The 23269-nt window shown below is 40.7% G+C and overlaps 2 protein-coding genes across 16 annotated transcripts in view; one reads left to right on the top strand and one right to left on the bottom strand.

Annotated features, from left to right (window-relative positions):
* Nucleotides 1–3101: 3101 nt before the first annotated feature.
* Nucleotides 3102–15710, bottom strand: Polr3f (RNA polymerase III subunit F). 2 transcript variants are annotated; one of them, XM_005072575.4, is made up of 9 exons: nt 15369–15710; nt 14476–14593; nt 11427–11494; nt 9763–9830; nt 8789–8901; nt 7102–7245; nt 6790–6897; nt 5530–5721; nt 3102–4156 (listed from the first exon to the last, which is right to left on the bottom strand). In XM_005072575.4, the coding sequence occupies exons 1-9, from the start codon at nt 15428–15430 to the stop codon at nt 4079–4081; spliced, it is 951 nt and encodes a 316-aa protein (XP_005072632.1). In that variant the 5' UTR covers nt 15431–15710; the 3' UTR covers nt 3102–4078. The 2 variants fall into 2 exon arrangements, with proteins under 2 accessions (XP_005072632.1, XP_040602360.1); XM_040746426.1 differs by lacking the exon at nt 15369–15710 and adding an exon at nt 15269–15293.
* Nucleotides 15711–15825: 115 nt separating this feature from the next.
* The window catches only part of Dzank1 (double zinc ribbon and ankyrin repeat domains 1), a 47365-nt gene continuing 39921 nt past the window's right edge, over nt 15826–23269 (top strand). For 10 of the 14 annotated variants that reach the window (XR_005877454.1, XR_005877453.1, XM_040746423.1 and 7 more), the window contains exons 1-3: nt 15970–16262; nt 17347–17463; nt 18480–18633. Coding sequence is in view for 12 of the 14 variants with exons in the window: in XM_040746423.1 (XP_040602357.1) it covers nt 17355–17463; nt 18480–18633 (263 nt within the window). In the remaining 2 variants the exon portion in view is untranslated. Of the gene's footprint in view, nt 16263–16469; nt 16571–17346; nt 17464–18479; nt 18634–23269 lie in introns of those variants that run through there. The other 4 variants (XM_040746424.1, XM_040746416.1, XM_040746415.1 and 1 more) reach the window with 3 other exon arrangements.

Below are 23269 nucleotides of genomic sequence, written 5' to 3'. Positions count from 1 at the left end.
GGTTTCCCTGTGTAACAGCCCTGTCTGTCCTAGAACTTGCTCCATAGACCAGTCTGACCTCAAACTCAAAGAGATTCTCCTGCCTCTGCCTCCCGAGTGCTGGGATTAAGGGTGTGTGCCACCACTACCGGATAAGTGAATATATCTTTATCCTATAGCAGAAAACAACCTGTGAACTGATGTTATTTATGTAAGTTAATAACTTTATAATAATTAAAAAACAAAAGCAGAGTAAATAATCACTAATCTCAAATTCAAGTAGACTCAAACTTGGATTATAGGTTTGGTTCAATCACTGCTAAAAAATCTGCTTACATAAGATATAACTATTAATGTTTTTAAATTAATTTGTTTTTTTACTACATTTAAAATGAGTTGCTTAAAATCTTAATTATAAACTAATACATTTCAGTGTAAGATTCAGTAATCCCTGAGGGAGAGCATACAAATGAGTTCTCTGTTGAGCTATGCTGTCTAGTACAAGCAGTATCCAAAGGCAACTAAGTCAAATCTTAGTTGTTTAATCACTTGTTTCGAGTGCTGGCCAGCCAGCTGGCTCAAGGTTACTGTACTAAATACCAAATACTAAGTGTTTCCATCATTATAGAAAATGCTACTTGGCCAGATGTTATGGTGCATACCTCTAACCCAGCAGGAGGGAGGTAGAGGCAGGATCGAGTTCAAGATCCTGTCCTACTGGACCACACTGCTGCAGGGCACATATTTTGCATTTATCCTTCACCTGTCATATAGTAAATTCAAAACCACTTTTCTTCTCTTCGCTGTTGAGCTGATGGTTGGGCCAAAGGCCTCCTAATACCAGCTATGTGTCCGTCCCACCATGGGATTGAATTATTTGACTACTTTGCTTAATTATTATCAAAACCCTTATATAAAACAGTTATTGTCAAATTGGGAGTTTTATGTGAGAATTCATGAAAAACCATTAAGTGGACTTATGTGAATTTTGTTTTTCAAGACGGGGTTTCTGTGTATATCCCTGGCTGTCCTGGAACTCTGTAGGATCAGGCTGGCCTTGAACTCAAGAGGCCTGGACCTGCCTCTGTCTCCCAAGTGCTTTAATTAAATGTATGCACCACCATGGCTGGCAATGTCTAATTTTTTATGGACCCCCCCTTTTTGGGGGGGGTTTACAAGACAGGGTTTCTCTGTATTGTATTGGAGGCTGTCAGTCCATCCCAACCTCGAACTCACAGAGATCCGCCTGCCGCTGCCTCCCAAGTGCTGGGATTAAAGGCGTGCGCCACCACTGCCCGGCTTTATGGACCACTTTTAAACAGTGTCTGCAACAGACTAGAGTATATGTTCTCAGGTGAGCAAAATACCTAATGCTAACTGGGAAAGACAGAAGTATCTGGACTTCATCTGCAGTTTAGCTTTGTGGCATCTTGATTTTAGAGGCCCATGATAATAGCTTATTTCTATAGGCAAATTCATTTTATTTATAGCACAGTTGCTACATTTTGTTAAATTTATCTATCCCTCTCAGTTAATAGAGTAAATAATATGCTGCAAGCAAAAAATGCTATGAAGAAAAACTTTTTAAGTATCTCTTTATTTTGGTGAGGCAAGGAACACTGACTGCAAGTCTAAAACTTAGTATCTAATTACCAAGACGATAGAAAGCCAGGCACGGCTGCAAAATGCCTGTAATCCCAGCACTTGGGAGGCTAAAGCAGGACTACCATAAGTTCAAGGCCAGCCTAGACCACAAAGTAAACTCTAGGCCAGTGTGGGCTAGAGTGAGAGTCTTCTCCAACAAAACAACAGACAAAAGACGGAATACAGAGCATATTTTTAAAAATTTGATTCTTTCTTCCCTTTTAACTCTCCTACATATGTAGTTATGTAGTAACTAGTAAAATAAGACTAGTACTTATCTGATAGCCAGGCAGAACCTGTGAACACTTCTTAGCATGTGAGCCCCCACTAAAGGTAGAGGAGAAACCTGCATTTTATATATAATCTAACACTTAAAAAGAGCTGGTGTCATTACATGCTTATTCTATAGAGTTGGCCGTAGAATTTGTCTGATAAAAATGACCCAGCGAATAGGAGTTTACTGGTCCCACTTATCTCAATGTAACTCTAATGATGCTGTTCACTTAGAATACTGCCAAATGGTGGTAGAGCTAAGCCCCCAAAACGGTGAAGTGTGAACCCTTTCAGTTGGCCCATGTTTTGCATAAACTTTTAAATCACAAAGTAAAAGTAGGCATAGTGGAAGAGTTCTTTAATTCCAAAACTCAGAAGGCAGAGGCAGGTGGATCTCTGAATTCAAGGTCAGCATGGTCTACAATGTTTCAGGATAACCAGGGCCACACAGAAAAACCTTGTCTCAGAGGAAGAGGGAAGAGAGAAAGTAATTATCAGCTGCTGAGATCCTTAAAAGGCATATGTCTATCTTCTGTTTAACAGCATGACAATTAGTGTTTTCCAGTGCCCAATGGCTGGGACTAAGGAACTACAGTGATTGCTTTCTGCTTAGATACATCACACCATGGTTTTCAGAAAAGAATAAGAAAAAAAGAGACCGGCCTAAAATACTGTAAAAAGACAGGTTCCCACCCCTCAGAATGAAGGGCAATGATCTACTTTTATTTTTGAGACAGGGTCTCTTTCTCTATAGCCCTGGCTGTCCTGGAACTCACTATGTAGATCAGGCTGGTTTTGTTTTGTTTTGTTTTGTTTTTTTGAAATTTAAATTCTGTATGTCTTTGTATGTTTTTTTTTTAAAGATTTATTTATTTATTACATATACACCAGATTGAATTGTAGATGGTTGTGAGCCACCATGTGGTTGCTGGGAATTGAACTCAAGACCTCTGGAAGAGCAGTCAGTGCTCTTAACCTCTGAGCCATCTCTCCAGCCCCAGGCTGGTTTTGAACTAACCAAGATCTGCCTACCTCTGCCTGCCAAGTGCTAGGATTAAAGGAGTATACCACCATACTTATAACTATAATTTTGCTACTGTTATGAACTGTAATGTAAATGTCAGGGTTTTCTGAAGGTCTCAGACGACCCCTTAAAAGGGTTGTTCAAGCCCCAAAGGGGTTGCAACCCACAGGTTGAGAACTGCTGTTATAAACCGGTGGTTTATTATGATTCTGAAAGCTGGGAAGTCCAGTATGCTGGTAGATTTACTGTCTAACAAGGGCCCACTTCCTTATTCTTTCCCCTGTGCTCTCGACTGATAAGAGAGCCAACAGAATACTTTGGGTCTCTTTTATACAAGCCTAATTCCACTCATGAAGATCTACACTAATGATCTGTCACCTTCCAAAGGTCCTACTGATCACATTGCACACGGGGATTAGATTACAAAATTTGAATTTGATGCTGCTGGCAGAGAGGGTCAAACTATAGGCATGAAGTAAGAATCTGAAAAAAATTCCAGCAAATAGTACAATTAAGCCATACAGAGAGATTTACAACCTTAACAAAAAAGGACTTGTGAGATTATTCCCTTTAGGATGGAATATCACTGATCTGAACTTGTGTCCTGGACAGAAGTCAGTGTGGCAGCACGCTCCTCTGAAACAATACTGCTGAAGTGAAGAGGGACGGACAGTGTGGGAAAGGGATGTCCACTTTATATTCAGGCCCCAAGTCTGCACACATCCCAACATCAGCTGTTCCTGCCTGCACCACTTGTAATTTCTTCTCAATGAAACCCAAGAAAGAACCAACAGAAATGGTGACAATAAACCTGATATGATGAGTTCCAATGAAGACATTAAGAAGTAATTTTATATGTCATCTTCACGCTCAAGCTGTTATCACAGTACTTGGTTAGTGTAGGTTTGCTGGCTTCTTTTTCCTTGGTCTTCCAGAGCTTCAAGATATTTTCTTACTTCAGAAGAGACTTTGCTATTAAACTTTATTAAACTTCATCTGCTTTGTGTTCCATCTTTGGAAATAAATATGTTTTCATAGCAGCAAGTCAGTATCCATTATATAGAAGTGTCCTTTCAAAGAAACTGAATGTTCTATCATGAATTATTTGTTCTCCAAGTAATTCATTTGCCAAATGTTAGTAAACGTCACAGCTCTCTATTAAAATTCGAGCCACTCTGTCATGTAAATACAATTAGATGGTGAAATCTCACCACCTTCATGGCAGTCATCAAAAACCTTAAAAAGAAACACAAAAAAAGTTCAACATTCAACATTAAAGTTTTGGGTTTTGTTTTTTTGTTTTGGTTTGGTTTTTGGTGTCTGGAGACAGGGTTTCTCTGTAGCTTTGAAGGCTATCCTGGAACTCCCTCTGTAGACCAGGCTTGCCTCGAACCCATAGAGATCCACCTGCCTCTGCCTCCCAAGTGCTGGGATTAAAGGCATATGTCACCACCACCTGGCTTCAAATTAAAGTCTTAAAATATCAAACCCCCATTGATTTAAAGTAGTACTAACAGAAGAAAAAAAAGAAAACACTCTTTGAATGGATTAGGACTGTATTTAGGAGCACAATATAACAGTGTCTACTTTGTGATCATAGCTTTTTGTTTATAGCTTGTTTTTATTATTATTTTTTTGAGGCAGAGTCTCACTATATAGCCCCAGCTGTCCTAGAACTCACTATGTAGAACTCACAAAGCTCGGTCTAACAAGTGCTGGGATTAAAGGTGTACACTATCCTGCCTAGCTTGGAGGCCTATTAACACATAAAGGTGACCCCCATTCACCTGCCCACTGGTAAAAGGCTATTAGCAGGTTCATAGGAGTAAAGAAAGTGAGTCCTATACTTAGGAACAACTTAATTTGTACTAAACTGAAGTTTAACTATCTTTGCAAGGTGTTAAGTAGGACATTCAGGATGTTGGATTTTGTTTAGAAGTTGAAACAGGGTCACAGAAAGCTTAGGGGTATAGACAAGGGTTATCATAACTAATATGTCAGAATAGCAGCCCAAGAATGTAAATGCCACAGGGACAGGGAGTGCTTTTGCTCTCTAGCCTCAGTGTCCAGCACAGTGTTTATAAAGTACCTAGGAATGAGTGCATTGTATGTATTCGAAGTGACATTTTCTGCTTCAGTCTAAGTTTCTTCTTTTCTGGGGAGGGCACTAGGGGTTCAAAGCTGGGGTGAAAGGCCCAGTGTATACTAAGCATGTGCTCTGCCACTGAGTCACACTCAGCCCTATGTTCCCTCACTCTTTAGGGGTAATAATGCCACCAGTGCCACGGGCACAGAAGGATTAGAGTAAGTTTGACTCATGGTAGCTTTTCAACAAATTTCATTTCCCTCCTACAGAGGAGAAATGGTTAGTCCCAATGAAAATCTATCCATTTCAGGGTCAAGAACAGAAGGACATGCCCCTATCCTGAATGTTCCAAGAAATAACTTAAGACCTGTTCATTAACAATCTGTCTCTCAAGAGTCTGTGGCGGTTTGAATAGCTCACGTGACATGACACTTGCTGGGAAACCTGGTGTGCCCGTTCTTTCTTTATGTGGCATTTGCACATGGTGGTGATAAAAGTATAAAATAAAGCAGCTTTTACTTACGGGGCAGAGTCCACAGGGTGCCCGGACTAAGCCTGTAGGTGGGAGGATTGGGTTGACTGCCCTGTACAGTTTCATGTGTCCATCTACACTGCCAACAGTGCCTTCCTTTGCAGCAATGATAGTCATCTCGACTTTCCCATCATAAATGAGTGTGTTCAGGATGGTTTCAATGTCCTCCATGGACAACTCCACCTAGAAAGCATGCATGAAGGACAAGGAAGCATCCTTTCAGAGAAATATTACAAACAGCAAAGAGTCATGGTTGTTTAGGGAAGTGGAGAAGCCATGTTCTGGGGAAGAGTAATGGAAGGCACAAAGAAGAGTAAGTCATATTAGCTCCGACCACTGAAATGCTGAGGACAGAAGTCTAAATTCATGCAGAACTTCACACTGACTGATGTCCTCACCATTCTTTAAAAAAACAAAAACAAAACTCAGAATCTTACGAGGTAAGATTTTTTTGGGCAGGAATTTGACAGAAAAGGGGAGCGGTTGGAACACCATGACACAAGACCACTAAAAAGGTCGGGAATACAGCTCGGGGGCAGAACATTTACTTAGCATGAGCCCTGGGTTCAATCCCTAGCATCACACAATAATCACAACAAAGAGCCTACCCAAAACCACAAACAGGAAATCTCCTTCCCCAAGAATTTGATGGTGATTTTTCTTTTTTCTAATGAGACAGGTTTCTCTGTGTAGTCCTGGCTGTCCTGGAATTTGCTCCTGGAGGTCTACCTACTTCTTCCTTCCAATTGATGGACATTCTTGAAATGACTTTAAACAGAGAGACACTTGAGCCATGGAATAATTCTAGTTTCTAGTTTTTATCAGTGAGAAATCTGGGAACCAGGAAGTGAAGATGATTTGTCCAAATGCCACTTGGGCTTCTTTGCTGATCATGAAAAGCATCAGTGTATTCATGTACAGGTCTTCAAAAGGGTGCTGATGATACTACTTACATTTCATTAGGTAAGAACATACCAATAAATGACACTAGTGTGTCAAGCTCAACTGTCACACAATCAAGAACTTATTAGTACAACTGGGTGGTGACAGCACTGCCAGGACTGTGCTCAAAAATAGTTCAGCTAGAGTCAGACCACCATGAAGGCCTCTGCCTACTTTAGGACAGCACTTTCCCAAAGTGGGTTCAGCACAGTGTGTACGTAAAAGGGGTGCTGGGTCAAATACACAGTAAGCTACAGCCTTGTGAAGACAACTACACCTTATATGACAGTGCAGAAAGTAAGTTCTGACCTTACTGATGCCGAGTTCACAGATGTACTTCCATACTTCATGTGATGAAGCGAATGAACTGTTTCTTTGAATCATTGGATTCTGTTTACTTTCTCTTGCTGTTTCTGCCTGGAAGGTTGAAACAAGAAGTTTAAGCAAGAATGCATGCTCGTGCTTTTTGAAGTTAACACATGCTACACCAACAGCAGCAAATTGTTTAGTAAAAATTTCCAATTTTAGGATTTTTCAACCTTATAAAATAGGATACACAAGAGTAAATCTTTCATGGAGCAGATATTTAAAGGGCTTATGATATTTCCTTAATGACCTCACCTTGGTTTGTAGGAATTTGAAACACTGTTGGTTAAGCACCTCAACAAATTCAGATTCAAAATCCTGGTCACTGTACCACGCTCCACCAGTCACAGATCGGTCTGGCTGCAGGTTATAGAGCATATAAACCTTCTTTTTGGAGGCCTAGGAAAGAATATACACAGATCATTTGTTTATAACCTTTTCCAGAAACTAAACCTAAAAACTAAAGTTTATCTGTTAGAACATTTTTAGATGTGTAGAAAGCATTACTGCAAAGATAGCCGAGTAACCGAACTTGGGATGGTTGGCTAAAGTGAGGGCCACCTTTGGGGGGAGGGGGTAGACAGTGTCTCTAACCTGAGAAGGAACTATACTGCATCCTGCACTGCTCATGGCTCTCTATGCATAGTAGGATCAGGAGCCTCATGGGAAGGAAAAGAACACTGGTTTAGATATGGTGTGATACATAAGCACATTTTCTGTTGTCTTCGGTTTTATAGACACCATTCTACAAGTACTTAGGTTAGCCCCTATTCCTCTAACCCCTAGGGGTATAATTTCCAAAATTCTGCCACATTTAGTTACTTAGTGTGTGTGCATATTTGTGTATGTCTGTGCCTATTACCCACAAAGGCTAGAAGAGGGTGTCAGATCCCCTAGAACTAAAGTTGCAGACAGTTGTGAGCCACCATGTAGGTGCTAGGAATCGAACCTGAGTCCTCTGGAAGAACAGCCATTGCTTCTAACTGCTGAGCCATATCCAATCCCTAGTTTCTAGTTCTACATTCCACTCTGGCATCCCCCTAATTTCTAAGTGACTTTTATAAAAGTTAAAAAACAATGCAGATAGCTGGGTATGGTGGCATACACATGTAAATCCCAGCAATCAGGTGGTTAAGGCAGAAAAGATCCAACATTCAAGACCAGCCCTAGTTACATTACTTCTCTCTCAAAATAAAACAGTACAGTTAAGATTACTCTGTGCTGTGTCTATAGGCTTCAATACACACTTAACACTCTTGTATATAGACTAGTTAGCTGCCCCAAAACATTTATTGTGCTTCATCTACGCAATATTCCCCATGACCCTACTACTCCCAAGACTGGCAAATGTTTGTCTTTTTACTGTCTTAACAGTTCTACTTTCCCACAATGTCACCTAGTTGGAGTCATAGCATGTTGCCTTGTCAGCATGACTTCTTACACCAAGCAATAGGCATTAAGATCATTCCATGTCTTCATGACAGGTCACCTTTCTATCACTGAATATTCCAGATAGAGAGAAAAAGAAAAGAAAACCACCAATATGGTGTAAGAGACACAGGACAGGGACCTTTCTCTGACTTGGTTATTAATGTATTCCAAGCTCAGGGCAGTACTTGCCATAGCCCAATCAACAGACACTTGCTGAGTAAGATAATGTGTAGGACAAATAGAGTTATCTCACACAACATGAAAACTAGGAAATGTATTCAAGACGCCAGAATTTCTTACTGAATATAGTACAAAGTCTGAAATGGCAAGACATCAAGAGTGCAGGAGGCCGCAGCTTTAAGTCAGCACAACAGGAACTAAATTTTTAGTCCTTTTTAAAACATTTGTCTTAAATTCCAACATAAATTAAAGAATGAAAGGCTGAAAACACAGCTGGAACAGCTTACTTAATTGAATTTAAGGGAAGAAACCCAGGAAGCCAACTACTTACTGCTACAGACTTCACGGCTTTGATAAGCTTTTTACTTTCCAAATTCTTGAGAATTTTGTTGATTTCTGTTAATGGCAAGTTACTTTTGTATCGAATATCTCTGCTCCATATTCCTGTAAGAAAGTAGGAAAGCTGACAGCACATCCTTTAACACGAAGTTTTATAACTGTTTTCAGAAACTTAAGAGCCTAAAGACAAAAAAAAAAAAAAAACAACAACAAACAAAAAATTGTATAAAGAAACAAAAGTACAAGAGTCAGTAACCAGGTGTATGTTTTATATTCTAACTGGAAATTTCTTTGAATCTCAGTGTGTTTTGTTTTTTGACAGGGCCTCACTGGCCTGGAACTTGCTGCACAAATCAGGCTGAACAAGAACTCAGACATCCACCTGCCTCTGCCTCCTGAGTACTAAAATAAAGGGATGCCTCATCATCTAGTGCATCTTCTAAAGAATATATACCAAGAACATCTTTGTAATAGAGAAAAACATATGAATGGGGTTGAATTAACTTATATCCTATCTCTCATTCAATCCTTTACCCTAATCTCAACTTTCTGACAGTTTCACTTAAGACTGTAAAAATTAAAAAAGGAACTTAAATTTAGGTTGGGGTCATCTGCCATCTTCAACAAACAAACAAACAAAAAAACAATAGTTTAGCAGTTTTAATGCATGTACTTCTATTATTTAAGCAACATTCCATTTGTAAGAGAGAAAAAAATAAAGCTGTGGTTTTCTTTCCACAAAAGAAAGTTGTACATGCGGACAGAGAGTATGTACAAAACATATGTGCTCAGCTGCAAGTGAACGGGCATGCCTGCAATCTCACCACTAAGGCAAGACAAGAAGATAATATGAAAACCTGGCCTACATAGTGGGATCCTCTCTTTAAAAATAAAATGAAATAAACAGAACAAAGAAACATGTTAGGTCTAGACCTAAAGATAGTGCACCATCCTTCACATGCTCACCTTTATTCCCTGCATCCTCTATGATTTGGTAGACTAGTTTTTCTTGGTTATCGGACCCCTTCATTTTACTGCAGGGAATAAAGCAGAATTAAAAAAGGAAAAAAATGTGGGTTGTGTTATCATCTGCATAACTACTTAAGCTAATAAGCAGCCAAGGACATCACACTGACTTATTTACCAAAAGAAGGGCTTAACTTAAAAAAAGAATGAGACAGAGCTGTGTGTATCAACATGAAAAGATGTCCAAGGTACAATAAGTGAAAAAAAAAACCAAAAAAACATGTTACAAAACAGTATGGATAGCATGATCCAGTTTTGTTTTGTAAAAAGAAAGAAAAAAGAGATAATATATAAATATATAATCACCTATGAATCTAGAAGAAATTACCAAGAACAGTTACTCTGAGAAATGGACACAAAGGACAGAGAGCAGGGATGGTATGAGTTTACATCAGTTTGTTTTGTTTTCTTATTGTAAGGCAGGTTCTTTTGATATATAGTCTAAACTGTCTTCCACCTCAAGATCCATCTGTCTCTGTCCCCCAAGTGTATCAAGATTATAGGTGTGCACCACTACACTTAGCTACATTAAGTATACACAGACAGACAGACAACACTCACACACAATAACATATATATGTATATATATGTATATATTATACACCATTGATTTATTTATTTGAGACAGTCTCACATAGCTCAGGCTGGCCCTGAACTTGCTGTGTAGCTAAGGATGACACTAAACTTTTTGTCCTACTTCCCAAGCGTGTAACGCGAAAAATAAAAGACCCAGAGACAGATATTTGGGTCAAACTTTAGGTTGATGAACAGAAAAGCAAAGTAGCGGGCCACTAACTCTTACCACTACCTCAGGTTGAATAGGCTGATCCTACTGCCTCTCCTCAGAGTGGCTGAAGAATCCTCAATGAGGCTGGAGAATGAATGCCTGATACTGAGCCTTCCTATCTTCAGCGTGGCTGGAAAATCAATGCCTCCTATCCTCAATGTGGCTGGAGAATGAATGCCTGATTCTGAGACCTTGCCCCTCTTATGAGTACTGGGATTAAAGGTGTGAGCTATAATTCTCATTCTCTCTGCTTTTTGCTATAATTCTCTTTTATACTAATTCACTCTTGTGTAGATCTGGGTGGCCTCAGACTCATAGAGATCCATCTACCTCTTAATCCTCAGTCCTAGGATAAAAAGTGTGTACCACCACTGCCTAGCTACTGGCTGCTGGGGTTAAAGGTGTGTATCACCACTGCCTGATCTCTATAGCTTGAGGCTGACTTTGCTTTTCTGAATCCTAGGACAAGTTTTAATAAATCATAAAAAATATATTGCCACACAAGTGCTGAGATTTGGGTGTGTGTCACAATACCTGTTACTATATTAGCTTTTCTTTTCTAATACGTACTTTACGTTTATATAACAAAAATTTTCTTAAAATTAAAAAACAGGTGTTTGGGCAGAGGTAGCACATGCCTTTAATCCCATGGAAGGCAAAGGCAGGCAGATCTCTGTGAGTTCGAGGCCAACCTGGTCTACAGAATGAGTTCCAGGATAGCCAGGACTGTTAAGCAGAGAAACCTTGTCTTGAAGAAAAACAAACAAACAAAAACAAACAAACAACAACAAAAAAAAAAACACAGGTGCTTACTTACCCAGCATTTTGAGATTCTTTTATTCTATATAAAAGGCCTGTATTGCTCCTTAAGAGATCCAACTGACCCTAAAGTGTTTAAAATAGAAAACTGTAGTCAATTACTCTGGAAATACATCAAGTCCAATAGTAAGTGTCAATACAGTTTTAAATGTGTTTATTATACAGACTAAACTATGCTGTCTCTCACATTTGTCAGTTCCTTACCTGAGACTAAGGATTTTGCCTACATCACAAACAAGGTATTTTTAAAAACTTAACTGTCTCAAGATATTACAAGCTAGAGGAGAAATTAACAATGTCTCAAATGCTATCTTGGCTTGGTCATTTGGCCAGGGCATAAACAACTTTTTAAAAAATTTATTTCTTACTGTATATAGGTATTTTGCCAAGATGTATATCTGTGAATCACATATATACAATGCTGATGGAGACCAAAGAATGACACTGCTTCCCTGGAACTGCAGTTACAGCCTGGTGTGAGCCATCATGTATGTGGGTACTGGAAATCAAACTCAAGTCCTCTGTAAGAGCATCAAGTGCTCTTAACCCTGAGAGCTGAAGAGATGACTCAGCAGTTAAGAGCTGTTCTTAAGGAGGACTGGGGTTCAGTTCTCAGCACCCACATGGTGGCTTACAACATTGTGTGACTTTACTTTCAGGGAATCCAGTGCCCTTTTCTGGCCTTTGCAGGTACCAGTCATCCATGCTGTGCACAGACAATACATGCAGGCAAAACACTCACATACATTAAATAATTTTTTTTTCAAGACAGGCTTTCTCTGTGTAGCTTTATAGACCAGGCTGGTCTAGAACTCACATTGGTATGCCTGCCTCTGCCTCCCGAGTGCTGGGATTAAAGGCATATGTCACCATCACCCGGCATAAATAAATCTTTTTTTAAAGCTACTTTAGGATAATATAAAAATCCATACTGAAATTCAAAAAAATCCAAATTACATAAAGTATGAATACATATAATTATAAATAATATTAATAAAAATTCAGTCCAGATAAAGTATAAACATAAATATTCAACAGCACATTAAAGTTAAACTATGAGTTATTAGTGACATTTACTAATATGTACAATTTTAATTATGTGATAGGAGAATTAGGCAGAAAGGTCAACCAATGAACAAAAGGTCTCTAGTGTTGGTATGCTATATAATGAAGCAAAGTAAGATAAAGTATGTTCTACCATGCTTTTGAACCTCCTTGGATCCTAGCATTTGGAGAATTCAGATGTGTACACCACTGGACTTGCAGCGATTATAGGAAATTATAACCAAGAAGGGGCCCTACCGTGTGTTAAGACTGTAAAACATGTTTACATACTGGATAAATGGCAACACCCTCCCTCCTTCCCCAATTTACCAAATGGCAAAGTGGGACCACAAAACTCAATTCAGAAGCTTCCTTCTGTCATTTACTCAGTCTATTCTAGTCACTCACTAAACACCTATACTGTCCCCTGCTGCTAAAGGGACAATCTGTTGACATAATTATAAGACTGAGGGTATCATGCAAGCTAGGTGAGTGTTCTACCTCTGAGCTACACTCTCAGGCCAAAACAAATTCTAAAAAGGGAGCACAGAGATGACTTCAATACTATCCAGTTGGCATTAAGAGAGAAACAATGGTGGATACAAACTCAGAGAAATTACTGTTGCGAAACCTGGGGGCTCCAGGTAGCTTCCTGACAGCCGCAGAGCTGAGTCCTAAAGGATAACAAAGAAGCCCAGAAATCTCCAACACCTCTTTTTCTTTGGGTGAAAACAAAAGTCACTAGCCCACTGCTTGTGTTTTTACTAATAAAATTTCATCAGAAAAAGTTGCACCCTCATGTGTACATATCACTGTTCATGGCTTGTGGCTGCTTCTTGTTAAAATGACAAGAAATACAGTTGTAACAGAAACCAGATGGGACACAGAGGATATTATATTTACCAGCTCATAGAGAAAGTTTTCCAAATTCTGATCCCTAGCTAGAGCTTTAGACAGAACACAAGGCTGGAAGTGTAAAAGTTACTGCTAATAATAATAATAAAAAAAAACCCAAAATGCCCTCAGAATTCAATGGCATTCAAAAGAAGAGAGACAGACACAGGTTTAAAGCATGGGGCAGTAGTTGGTGGGGTAGAGGCTTTAGGGCCTCAGGTTCTTGGGCTTCCCTGAAAAAATCCACTGCATTGTTTCTGGCAGGTGAGGGTGTACTTCTTCCTGCTCTTGAAAACCTCTGAATGATATTGTGATACCCAATGAATAGGCTATGTGATAACTCACAGAAAAATCACAGTGGAAACACTTTATAGGAAATAGCTAAGTGCTAGCAGCAGAAAGCAAAAGAAGGCAAGAACAGATTAAATCCATGTGTGCTTTTGGGTCAATTAAGCTAATAATATAAATAGTTATAACAGAATTGTACTTATTTCTTCATCTTGTCAAATAGCACATAATTGTTTCCTCTTTCAATTCAGACAGTCTAGTCTTTCTCTGGTTTGGAATCAAATCACAAATTTTGGCTTTTCAATTAGTGTGCTGGTTTACTAAAGAGAGGCTTATCGTGCTATTATTACTTCGTGTGATTGTGGTAGGTGAGAACTTTGTAATATCCCCCCTTCAAGCTAGAGACTCAAGAAGGCCAGGGGCACAGATCAATGCCATCGACCTGATGCATTAGTCTCAGAGACAGCGTGTCAGTGGTGTAGATGAGATGGGGGGGGGGGCGCCTGTGGACAGAGTGGTGAAGACTGAAGACTGGTACTGGAACTCAAAGTAGGTCTGGAGTAAACTCCTCGGTGCTCCATCTGTTGGTTCTACTAAGCCGGTACTAGATTGGATGGTTGCCCTCTCGCCTGCTCATCTCAGTTTAACAATTCAAATATACTACCATATTCCAAAACATCCCAGAAACAGCAGATAGCCAGATACCTAGGATTCTCATCTCCCTGTCAAGCTACAGAGTTAGCCATCACACTTATGTGTCAGGAAGCAATGAAAACCGTTAATATACAACAAATGACATGAATTAAGTGAATTCACCTTACCATGGACAACAGTCTATTGATGGCCACTGCCCGTTGTTGGGCTTCAATGTGAGGCATTTCATTTTGAATTACTTGATCTGTGATTCCATGAGGGAACTGGTGGCACAATTCTATAATTCTAGGAATAAAGGTATTAATGATTTATGTTTGCTTGTTCCAAAAGGCAAATGAGGGAGCTCCATTATAGTTACACATTAAAGCTGAAACCTCAGTGCTATCAATAGGAATAAGTACAACAAAATGAAGCCATTAGGTCTGCCACAGATCTAATGTGGAATACGGGGGTGGGGATGTGTTATGGGGATTCACAACTGGAGTCTGTTTGCGAAATTATCCCTTCCAAACGAATTCAAATATCTCCTTAGGAGTAATAAATTTAGTATCCACAACTGATGAGAAAATTGCTGTCTTTTACCTAATATCTGTACATTATAATTAAAAATATCTGTACGCTATAGGGGAGTATTGGCTTTAAGGCACTCATCAATGATGCTTTGAAATCACAAACTGAACCCTGACTTGGCCGAACGTTCTCTTATGGAACTTCCCTTGGACGCCAAGCAACCCTGAGATCGAACATGAATTCAAACATGCCCAAGGACTACAGGGAAAATGCACGTCTCTCTTCAAGCACTGGCCGTCGTCGAGTTCCAAGTGTGTCCTCACTACTCTGACAGAATCCTAACAGAATCCTGAAGCAGCCAGTTACATAAGGTTCCAAGTCGTCATCGCTGCTCTCCCAAGTCCGGAGGGGGGCGTCTAGAACCTCGCAATTCGGCTCCCGCGTGCTCACCAAGCCTGCTCCGGCCACTCCGCGGGCCTGCGAGAGAAGGGGTCCGGCTGCCCGGCTGACTTCCTCGCCCCGAGTTGGGAACCTGGCTTCACTGCATTACCTGTTTTCTATTTCCACCGGATCCGCGTCCGGTGGCTGCACCTTCACCTTCACCTCAGCCATAAGGGCGGTTTTGGAGACTAGAGAAAAAAATCGCTCTGGGGAGCGCGCTAAGTCCCGGGAGCCGGGACAGTCGCGCGCCGGGAGGCCGAGGGTCCTTCTTCGTCCGGTCGCGCCGGGCCGTCGTCAGGTCGGCCTGGGGCGTCCGTGCTGTGCCTGCTCCGCTCTGCTCAGCAGTGTCATCGCAGGGTCTCCTTTCTGCTGTCCCGAATTTTAGTGCCTGTCGGAATAAAGACTCTGGCTCCCGTGCGCTGAACAGGAGCGCACCCTTTTAGGGCCTTCCAGCCCCCGGAAAGGCATATTGTTGGATACCTATAGCAAAGCCTCTCAGACGGAGGTGGGGGCGGGTACCAGACAGACTCTGCGGCCCAGAGACAAGGGCGGGGCTGGTTGCTAGGAAGTCGATTTCCCTGCCAATCATCGGCTCGGCTCCCTGTGGGCGGGGCACGGCTCGCAGCGTCTTTGGTAACGCAAGCTGCAGCAGAGGTGCAGTGGTGAGGCGTCATCGACTAGACACCCGGTTGGCGGCGGCTAAGGTGCGTCGGGGGTCCTTATCTCTGTCCTTGAGGCTGGAGGAAGGTGAGGAGGAGGGCCTCCCTCACTCGGTTGGGAGGGATCCAGGCGTCATTTTCTGCCTCGCGAAGCCGAGAGCTTGACGCAGCGGGTCCTGGTCTGGGCAGCGAGGAGATGGTCCAGGTGAAGGATGTTGGGAGATGCTGGTGGCATGACACTGACAGCAGACTGCGGTTTGGACCTAGCGAATCAGCCTTCTCCATCTCCTTCTCGTGAGATCCGTTGACCACCGCAGTCTTCCAAGAGCAGCTAATAGCTAACCGTGAGCAAATTAGTCTCTATCCAATTGTGTTTATTTAGCATCTAGTTTTTCGGCTATCTTTATTTTAACTGACTCACTGGAAAGGAAATGTCATCATAGGCAAATCCCTCCGCGTCCAGCCTCATTTCTGAAGGGTGGGGCACCTCAAACTGACAATTCATCCTTTTAAATCTAATTATCCCATTTTTCCAGAACAAGGTATGTCAAAACGCAAAGACGTTCAGACCAACATTATCAGAATTCTAATTACCAAGCTTTAAAAAAATTGCCTCATCATTGAACAACAAATTATTATTGCATGACAAATTGTAAGTAAAAATGAGGGTGAATGTTGATTATAAAAATAGGATGAGTATGTACATTATAATTGAATAATTAAGTAGCCGTAATTGAAATAGCAATGCAAGGTACAAATGCTGTGCTATGATAACTCCTCCCCACCTCAAAGAAAAGACCCATAAGGTCTCTGTCTTGGATGCTATTTGCAAAACAGCAGATGGAATAGGAATCTTGTGTTTATTGGTTTATATCCATGTCAGCTTCCTTTCTCTTGAGAACGCATGCTCTGCAGTCTTTGCAGCTTTGACATGCAATATACTGCAACCGCAAAGGTAAGACAGGAGCGTAGACCTTCTTTTGAGAGCTGGCTCTTAATAATCCATGCTACATGCAAAGTTACCTGTTCGCTTTATGTAATGAGTTGCCTTGACGTCAGGAGAGTGAGTGTGTATGTGTGCTCTGGCTGAAGGCAGTGAAAAGGGAATGGTCTTGACGGAACCGAGGTCAGAATATTAATATGGATTCTGTTCTGCGTCGTTCAATTTATCTGCCATTTAAAATGGCTCCTGTCTCCTGTCGAATTCATTATTCGGTGTAATACAGTGACTACGCAACAGCAGACACACAGCTGAAATTTAATAATTTCATTTATTAAATGGGGCATTATCAGTAGGTGGCATATTAATGATATTCTCTGTAGGTTTTACTGGCTTGCTACATTTTTAAAAAATGGTATTCTGTAGCTTTTGTGTTCAGATATAGGTTCATGATGGAATTCTTAATCTAATTTTTTTTTTGGAATAAGGAGAAAACATGACGGCTGGTTCAGTGTGCGCCCCTCAGATCATACCACTACGAGTGCCCCAGCCTGGAAAAGCTAACCATGAAATTGATACCAATACTCTTTTGGAAATGAAATCTGGTAGGAATCACAAGTATTTTGAATTATTTAAAAAAGCATTGTCATACTCTGTATTCATTCTGTTGCTAATTGGTATCTTTGTATGTTTTCTATATTGGAGTTTTAGAAATTTCTAAATCTTCTACAAATTAAAAGTGCTGTTCTTTGATGGTTTATATGTATTTTTGTGAGACAAGATCTTATTATGTAGCCTAAATCAATCTTGAATTCAATATATAGCCCAGGTGGACTTGAATTTGCAGCAATCCTCCTATCTCAGCTGAGATTACAGGCATGTAACACCACACCAGTTTGAATAATATATATTTAAATAAACATAGGTTACTAGTTGCAACACCATCTTGACTCACTAAGTCAAGATTGTGTCCCCAACCCTTCTCAGGGTGCTTGTTATTTTTCTGGGATAACAAATTCACCTAGAAATACAGATTTTCCAGTATAAAGGGTTACAGATTGAATTCCAATTTGACAATCTCTATGACCTTGGCCACATTACTTAGTTTTTCTGAGTGTCAATGCCCTCTTGGTAAGATGGGGGATAATCATAGCTACCACCTGGATCCACTATAAGGATTAAGTGAGTTGCTGTATACTGTTGTATATCCAATTATATAGAGTTGGTATTTGTGAGGTACACAAAATTTGTCTTATAATAAAATAAATCTTAGCTGGGTGGTGATGTCAGCAACAGCACACGCCTTTAATCTCAGCACTCAGAAGACAGAGGCAGGTGAATCTCTGTAAGTTTGAGGCCAGCCTGATCTACAGAGAGAGTTCCAGAACAACCAAGGCTACACAGAGAAACCCTGTCTCTCAGGTACTCAGTTGCCATCTATAAAATGGGTAAAAAATTGAGACCTACGTCATACAGTAATATAGATGAATAGATGAAATGAGTTCATTCATGCAATTTACTCTATGTGTGTGTATTTTCTTTCTCTTTTTAACAGATTACAGTTATACAGAGACTTGTTATTTCAGTGCTAATTATGGTTATCCTGTTTTGAATTTTTCAGACACCCCAGATGTCAACATATATTACACTCTGGATGGCAGCAAACCTGACTTCCTAAAGAAAGCTGGTTCTGGTGAAAATAATACGTTTAAGTATATAAAACCTATTACTCTGCCTGATGGAAAAATACAAGTTAAAGCTGTTGCCGTCTCTAAGTAAGTTAAGAGCATGGTAGGCAAATAAGCATGATGGAATAACTATATACTTTTTTGTTATTTTTTATTTCTCTATATAGCCCTGACTGTCCTGGAAATCTCTCTCTCCCTCTCTGCCTCTCTCTCTCTTTCCCCCTCCCTCCCTCCCTCTCTCTCTCTCCCTCCTCCCTCCCTCCCTCCCTCCCTCCCTCCCTCTCTCTCTATCCCTCCTCCCTCCCTCACTCCCTCACTCTCTCCCTCTAGACCAGGCTGGCCTTGAACTCAGAGATCCACCTGCCTCTGCTAGGATTAAAGACATGTGCCACCATTCCCAGATACATTATATTCTAATTTTATTTATTTCTTTTTGGGAGAATCAATGTGTTTTAGAAGGACATTAAATAATTTATGCTGATTTCAATATATATAATTTGCATTTTATTAAGATATAAATTCCACAAATCATAAGCATATAGCTCAACAAATGTTGCATATATTAATAATATTTTTGTTTCAAATTCCATATTGGAGTTCTGGGGAGGAAGAGATTTCTAAAGAGCTTCATTTGGCTCTGAGGAGAGTGCTGTTTAGTGAATGGTTCTTTTACTCCCTGGGATGTGACATCATTCTTTGTTTCATTTTGAATCGACTTAATTGATGTTCAAAGCTATTGCCATTTCAACTTGAAGGCCATTAACCACTTTCTTCTTCCCACATCTTTCTTTTCCTACTGCCATTTTCTTTCTTAAGAATATTTTTATTTATTTATTCATTGATTTTGGTTTTTCAAGACTAACTGTTCTGAAAATTGCTTTGTAGACCAGACTGGCCTTGAACTCACAGAGATCTCCCTGCCTCTGCATCCAAAGTGCTGGGATTAAAGGCGTGTGCCACCATGAGTAGCCTTGATTATTTTCTTATTGATAATTTTTTCATTTACTTATTTATTATGTGTGTATCACGGGGAGAACTTGATAGAGTATACAGAAAGAACAGTTGGGTGAGAAGGGCAAAGAACTTGGGAACATGTCAAGAAGGAGAGGATGTTGTCAAAGGTTGGTGACCTACACGGACAGTCAAATCCCAGTCCACTAGCCCTGTGCTTCTTTAAAAGCCTCCTTGTGGTCAGCAGCATCGTGTCTCCCCATCATATTTTGTCAGGTGTTGGCAATGATTGTGCAGTTTTCCCTTCGCTATTGATACAATATATTAAGCCAAGCAGGAACAAAAACTGGAACTAAGGATGGTGTTCTGTGACAAAGTAGTAGATGTGAACAAGCACTTACTCACCACAGATGGGAAACAAAACGCAGACCAAAGTAAAGATGCTACCAGAGCCCAACTTGATGAAGCAATGGGTTTCACTGGGTTACTTACAAGAACATGAGTGGGGGTGGGGGTGTGCTTACAAGAACAGAAATGACTCAAAGACAGCTGTGTCACCGAAAGCTCACCCAGCATGGGTGACAGCCCACGAAAGTTGGAACCCTGGAGCACACTTTACAACCAACTTGCAGGTAGCTTGATATGTCGAGACTGTCTTCCAGACAGCTCCACTGGCCTCTGCCTCTTCCAGGTGGTTTAGCTGGTCTGAACCTCTTTAAGGCAGCTCTGCTTGTCTGAGAGGATCTCCCAAAAGTCCTTACTTCTTGGAGAAGTCCTTAAATTTGGAGAAGGAGAGACCTGGTAAATCTAGTTCATTTGGGACACTTGTGAAGCTACTGAGTCCTTTACTTCCTGAGTCATATCAGGTGCCCTGCAGGACGGAATGTTTCACCTCCTTTTAGAACATCCTAAGTCTCAGCAGGCTTCCCTCCCAGTTAGAGTGGTTCATCTCAGAGGAACTTGCTGCACAATTCAGAGCAAGTGCTTAGGGGCTCAGATTCCTCTGAGGATAATTATTTTCTTCAGTAGACTCATAAAGGAATTCCAATTTTGCAACCAAGGTTGATAAAGCAAACATAAGTAGGTTACCAGAATATCTCACAGTCCCCCATCTGTAGCTCCTTGAAATACACACACACACACACACACACACACACACACACACACACACACATATATCCTAACATACTAAATACATATAGATATCCTAACATAAGATATACATATACACATATTTGGAGGCCATGACTCAGACTTGTATAAAGACCCTGTTCAGGAGGCAATGCAATGGAGAGATCTGAATGCCATGTGTACAGGCATGAAAAGCAGGGAGAAAACTGGTCGAGGTAGCCGAGTGTATAGAAAGAACACAGGACTTGAAAACTGTAGTAGCTGCTTTTGTGTTATTATGACCAAAATACCTGAGAACCATTGAAGAAGGAGAACTTACTTTGACTCAGTTTCAGAGGTACCAACCCAATCAAGATGGGAAGGGGGTAGTAGGGAAGAGATCATGTTATGATCATCAGGAAGCAAAGAAAAAGAACATAGGAATACCGGAAGGGGCCAGGGCAAGATGTAGTCTCTGTTGGATGTGCCCCCTTGACCGCTTCCTCCAGGGAGGCACCTCCTGCCTTTTATTGTTTCCCAGCCATGCCATCATATTATGAATTCATCAAGGGAATGATCTACTGATTAAGTCAAGACACAGCATATAGACATCCCTAGAGTGTGCCTTACTAATCCTTTAGGCCTTTCTCAATCCAATTAAGTTGACAAGATTATCACCACAGAGATTTGAAGATCTTAATCCTACTTAATCATTTAGTCAGTGTGACCTTAATTGTGTGGCTCTCCGACTTTCCTTCATTTGTTAGTTCTCATTTTTGAGGTTACTAGAATTTCAGAGTTGACTCAACTCTTAGGGGTGAATAAAATGTTCCCATAACCCCAGCTGTAGTGGCAATAGACATAGGCAGATCTCTGAAGGTCATTGGTTGCCCGCATAGCTGAATAGGTGAACCCTGGGTTCAGTGAGAGACTCTTCTTAAAACAAGAGTGGAGGCCATGCCTGGTGTCTCATACCTTTATTCTCCGCATTTGGGAGGTAGAGGCAGGTGGATCTCTAAGTTTGAGGCCAGCTTAGTTGACAGCAAGTTCCAGTACAGCCAAGATCCCAAAGAGAAACCTTATCTCAAAAAGAGATAGATAGATAGATAGATAGATAGATAGATAGATAGATAGATAGATAGGAAGGACAAAGAAAGAAAGAAAGAAAGAAAGAAAGAAGGAAAGAAAGAAGGAAAGAAAGAAGGAAAGAAAAATTAGAGAATTGGGGACAATGGCTCAATGGATAGAGATGCTTGTGGTACAGGTGTGATGTTCTGAGTTCAATCTCCAGAATCAAAAGCTGAATGCCAAATGGGGGGTGGTGATGCTCATGCCTTTAATCCCAGTACTTGGGAAGCAGAGGCAGGTGTCTCTGTGGCCAGGGCTGTTGCACAGAGAAACCCTGTCTTGAAAACAAAAAAACAAAAAGAAAGAAAAAGAAAAAAGCTGAATGCCACGTGATACACATGCAATCCTGGTACAGTGAGATGGAAGGCAGAGCAAGGTGAATTGGCCAGAAGCTTGCAGGTCAAGCAGGCTGAGATAACAGGCTCAGAAGTAACAGGGGTCAACCTTCCTCAGAACAGGGTAGAAGGAGAGAACTAACTTCTGCAAGTTGTCCTGTGACCTCTTCATGCATGCTGTGGCTCATTGTCTCCCCGCCCCCTCTGTTGTTTGTATTTATGCACACAAAGTGAATAAAATAAATGAAAGAGAAAATGATGACGGAAGACACCTGACACCCATCTCTGGCTTACACACACACACACACACACACACACACACACACACACACGTGCATGTACACCCATATCCACACATGCACACACCACATAAACATATACATATGCCACATGTCTACAAAAGCAAAGAAACATTTTGGTTGCCACTAGGAGTATTACTTGCTAATAGCATCTAGAGCAGTGGTTCTTAGCCTTTGTAATGCTGCACCCTTTGATACAGTTCCTCAAGTTGTGGTGACCCCCAACCATAAAACTATTCTGTCACTACTTCATACCTGTAGTTTTGCTACTCTTATGAGTTATAATGTAAACATGATATGCAGGGTATCTGATATGTGACCCCCAAAGGGGTCATGACCCACAGGTTGAGAATTACTGATCTACTGGGTAATGGTATAGTTTCAGCTTTTCATTTTATAATGCAGAGGACATCCCCTAAAGGAAAGAATTATGTATACCCAAATCTCAGTAGTTTTCAGTAGGTTGAGAAAACTCAACCCAAATTATGAATTCCCATTAATCCATCTTGGCAATATCTTGTAGTCATTCAGAAAATGCTGTTTTGCAGTGATGATGACTGGACTTGGGGCCTTGCACATAGTAGAGAGACATGTGAACTGTGCCACACCCCAGCTCTTTGATTCTGGTATTTCATTGAAAGGATAGTATTTGTGGAGCTAAAGATACCCAGAGATGCTGGGTATAATTTATGTTGGTACACATATATTCAAGGTCACTATCCTGAGCCCTAATAGAAGTATATGTGTGTGTGTGTGTGCGTGTTTTAAATGCATCTTAGGCTCTAAGTAATATTTATAACTCTAAACTCAACCTAATCCTTTTTTGGATGGGAGAGGGCTATTCTTGGGTTGAAATCCTTCTACATACCATGCAGCTTAAGCTGGTCTGTGGACTGTTCT

The sequence above is a fragment of the Mesocricetus auratus genome, unplaced genomic scaffold, assembly GCF_017639785.1.
Source record: "Mesocricetus auratus isolate SY011 unplaced genomic scaffold, BCM_Maur_2.0 Super-Scaffold_100004, whole genome shotgun sequence".
NCBI classification, from domain to species: Eukaryota; Metazoa; Chordata; class Mammalia; order Rodentia; family Cricetidae; genus Mesocricetus; species Mesocricetus auratus.
Note: the sequence above shows the minus strand (reverse complement) of the source record. Positions and strands in the feature narration are given on the sequence as shown.

Excerpts from the sequence above, each read along its gene's own strand:
- Polr3f (XM_005072575.4), bottom strand. The coding sequence starts at position 15,430 with ATGGCTGAGGTGAAGGTGAAGGTGCAGCCACCGGACGCGGATCCGGTG. Across the intron at positions 8,902-9,762 it reads AGAGGATGCAGGGAATAAAG|GAATATGGAGCAGAGATATT; the intron begins GTGAGCATGTGA and ends ACTTTCTTACAG. Across the intron at positions 7,246-8,788 it reads AAGCCGTGAAGTCTGTAGCA|GCCTCCAAAAAGAAGGTTTA; the intron begins GTAAGTAGTTGG and ends ATTCTTTCCTAG.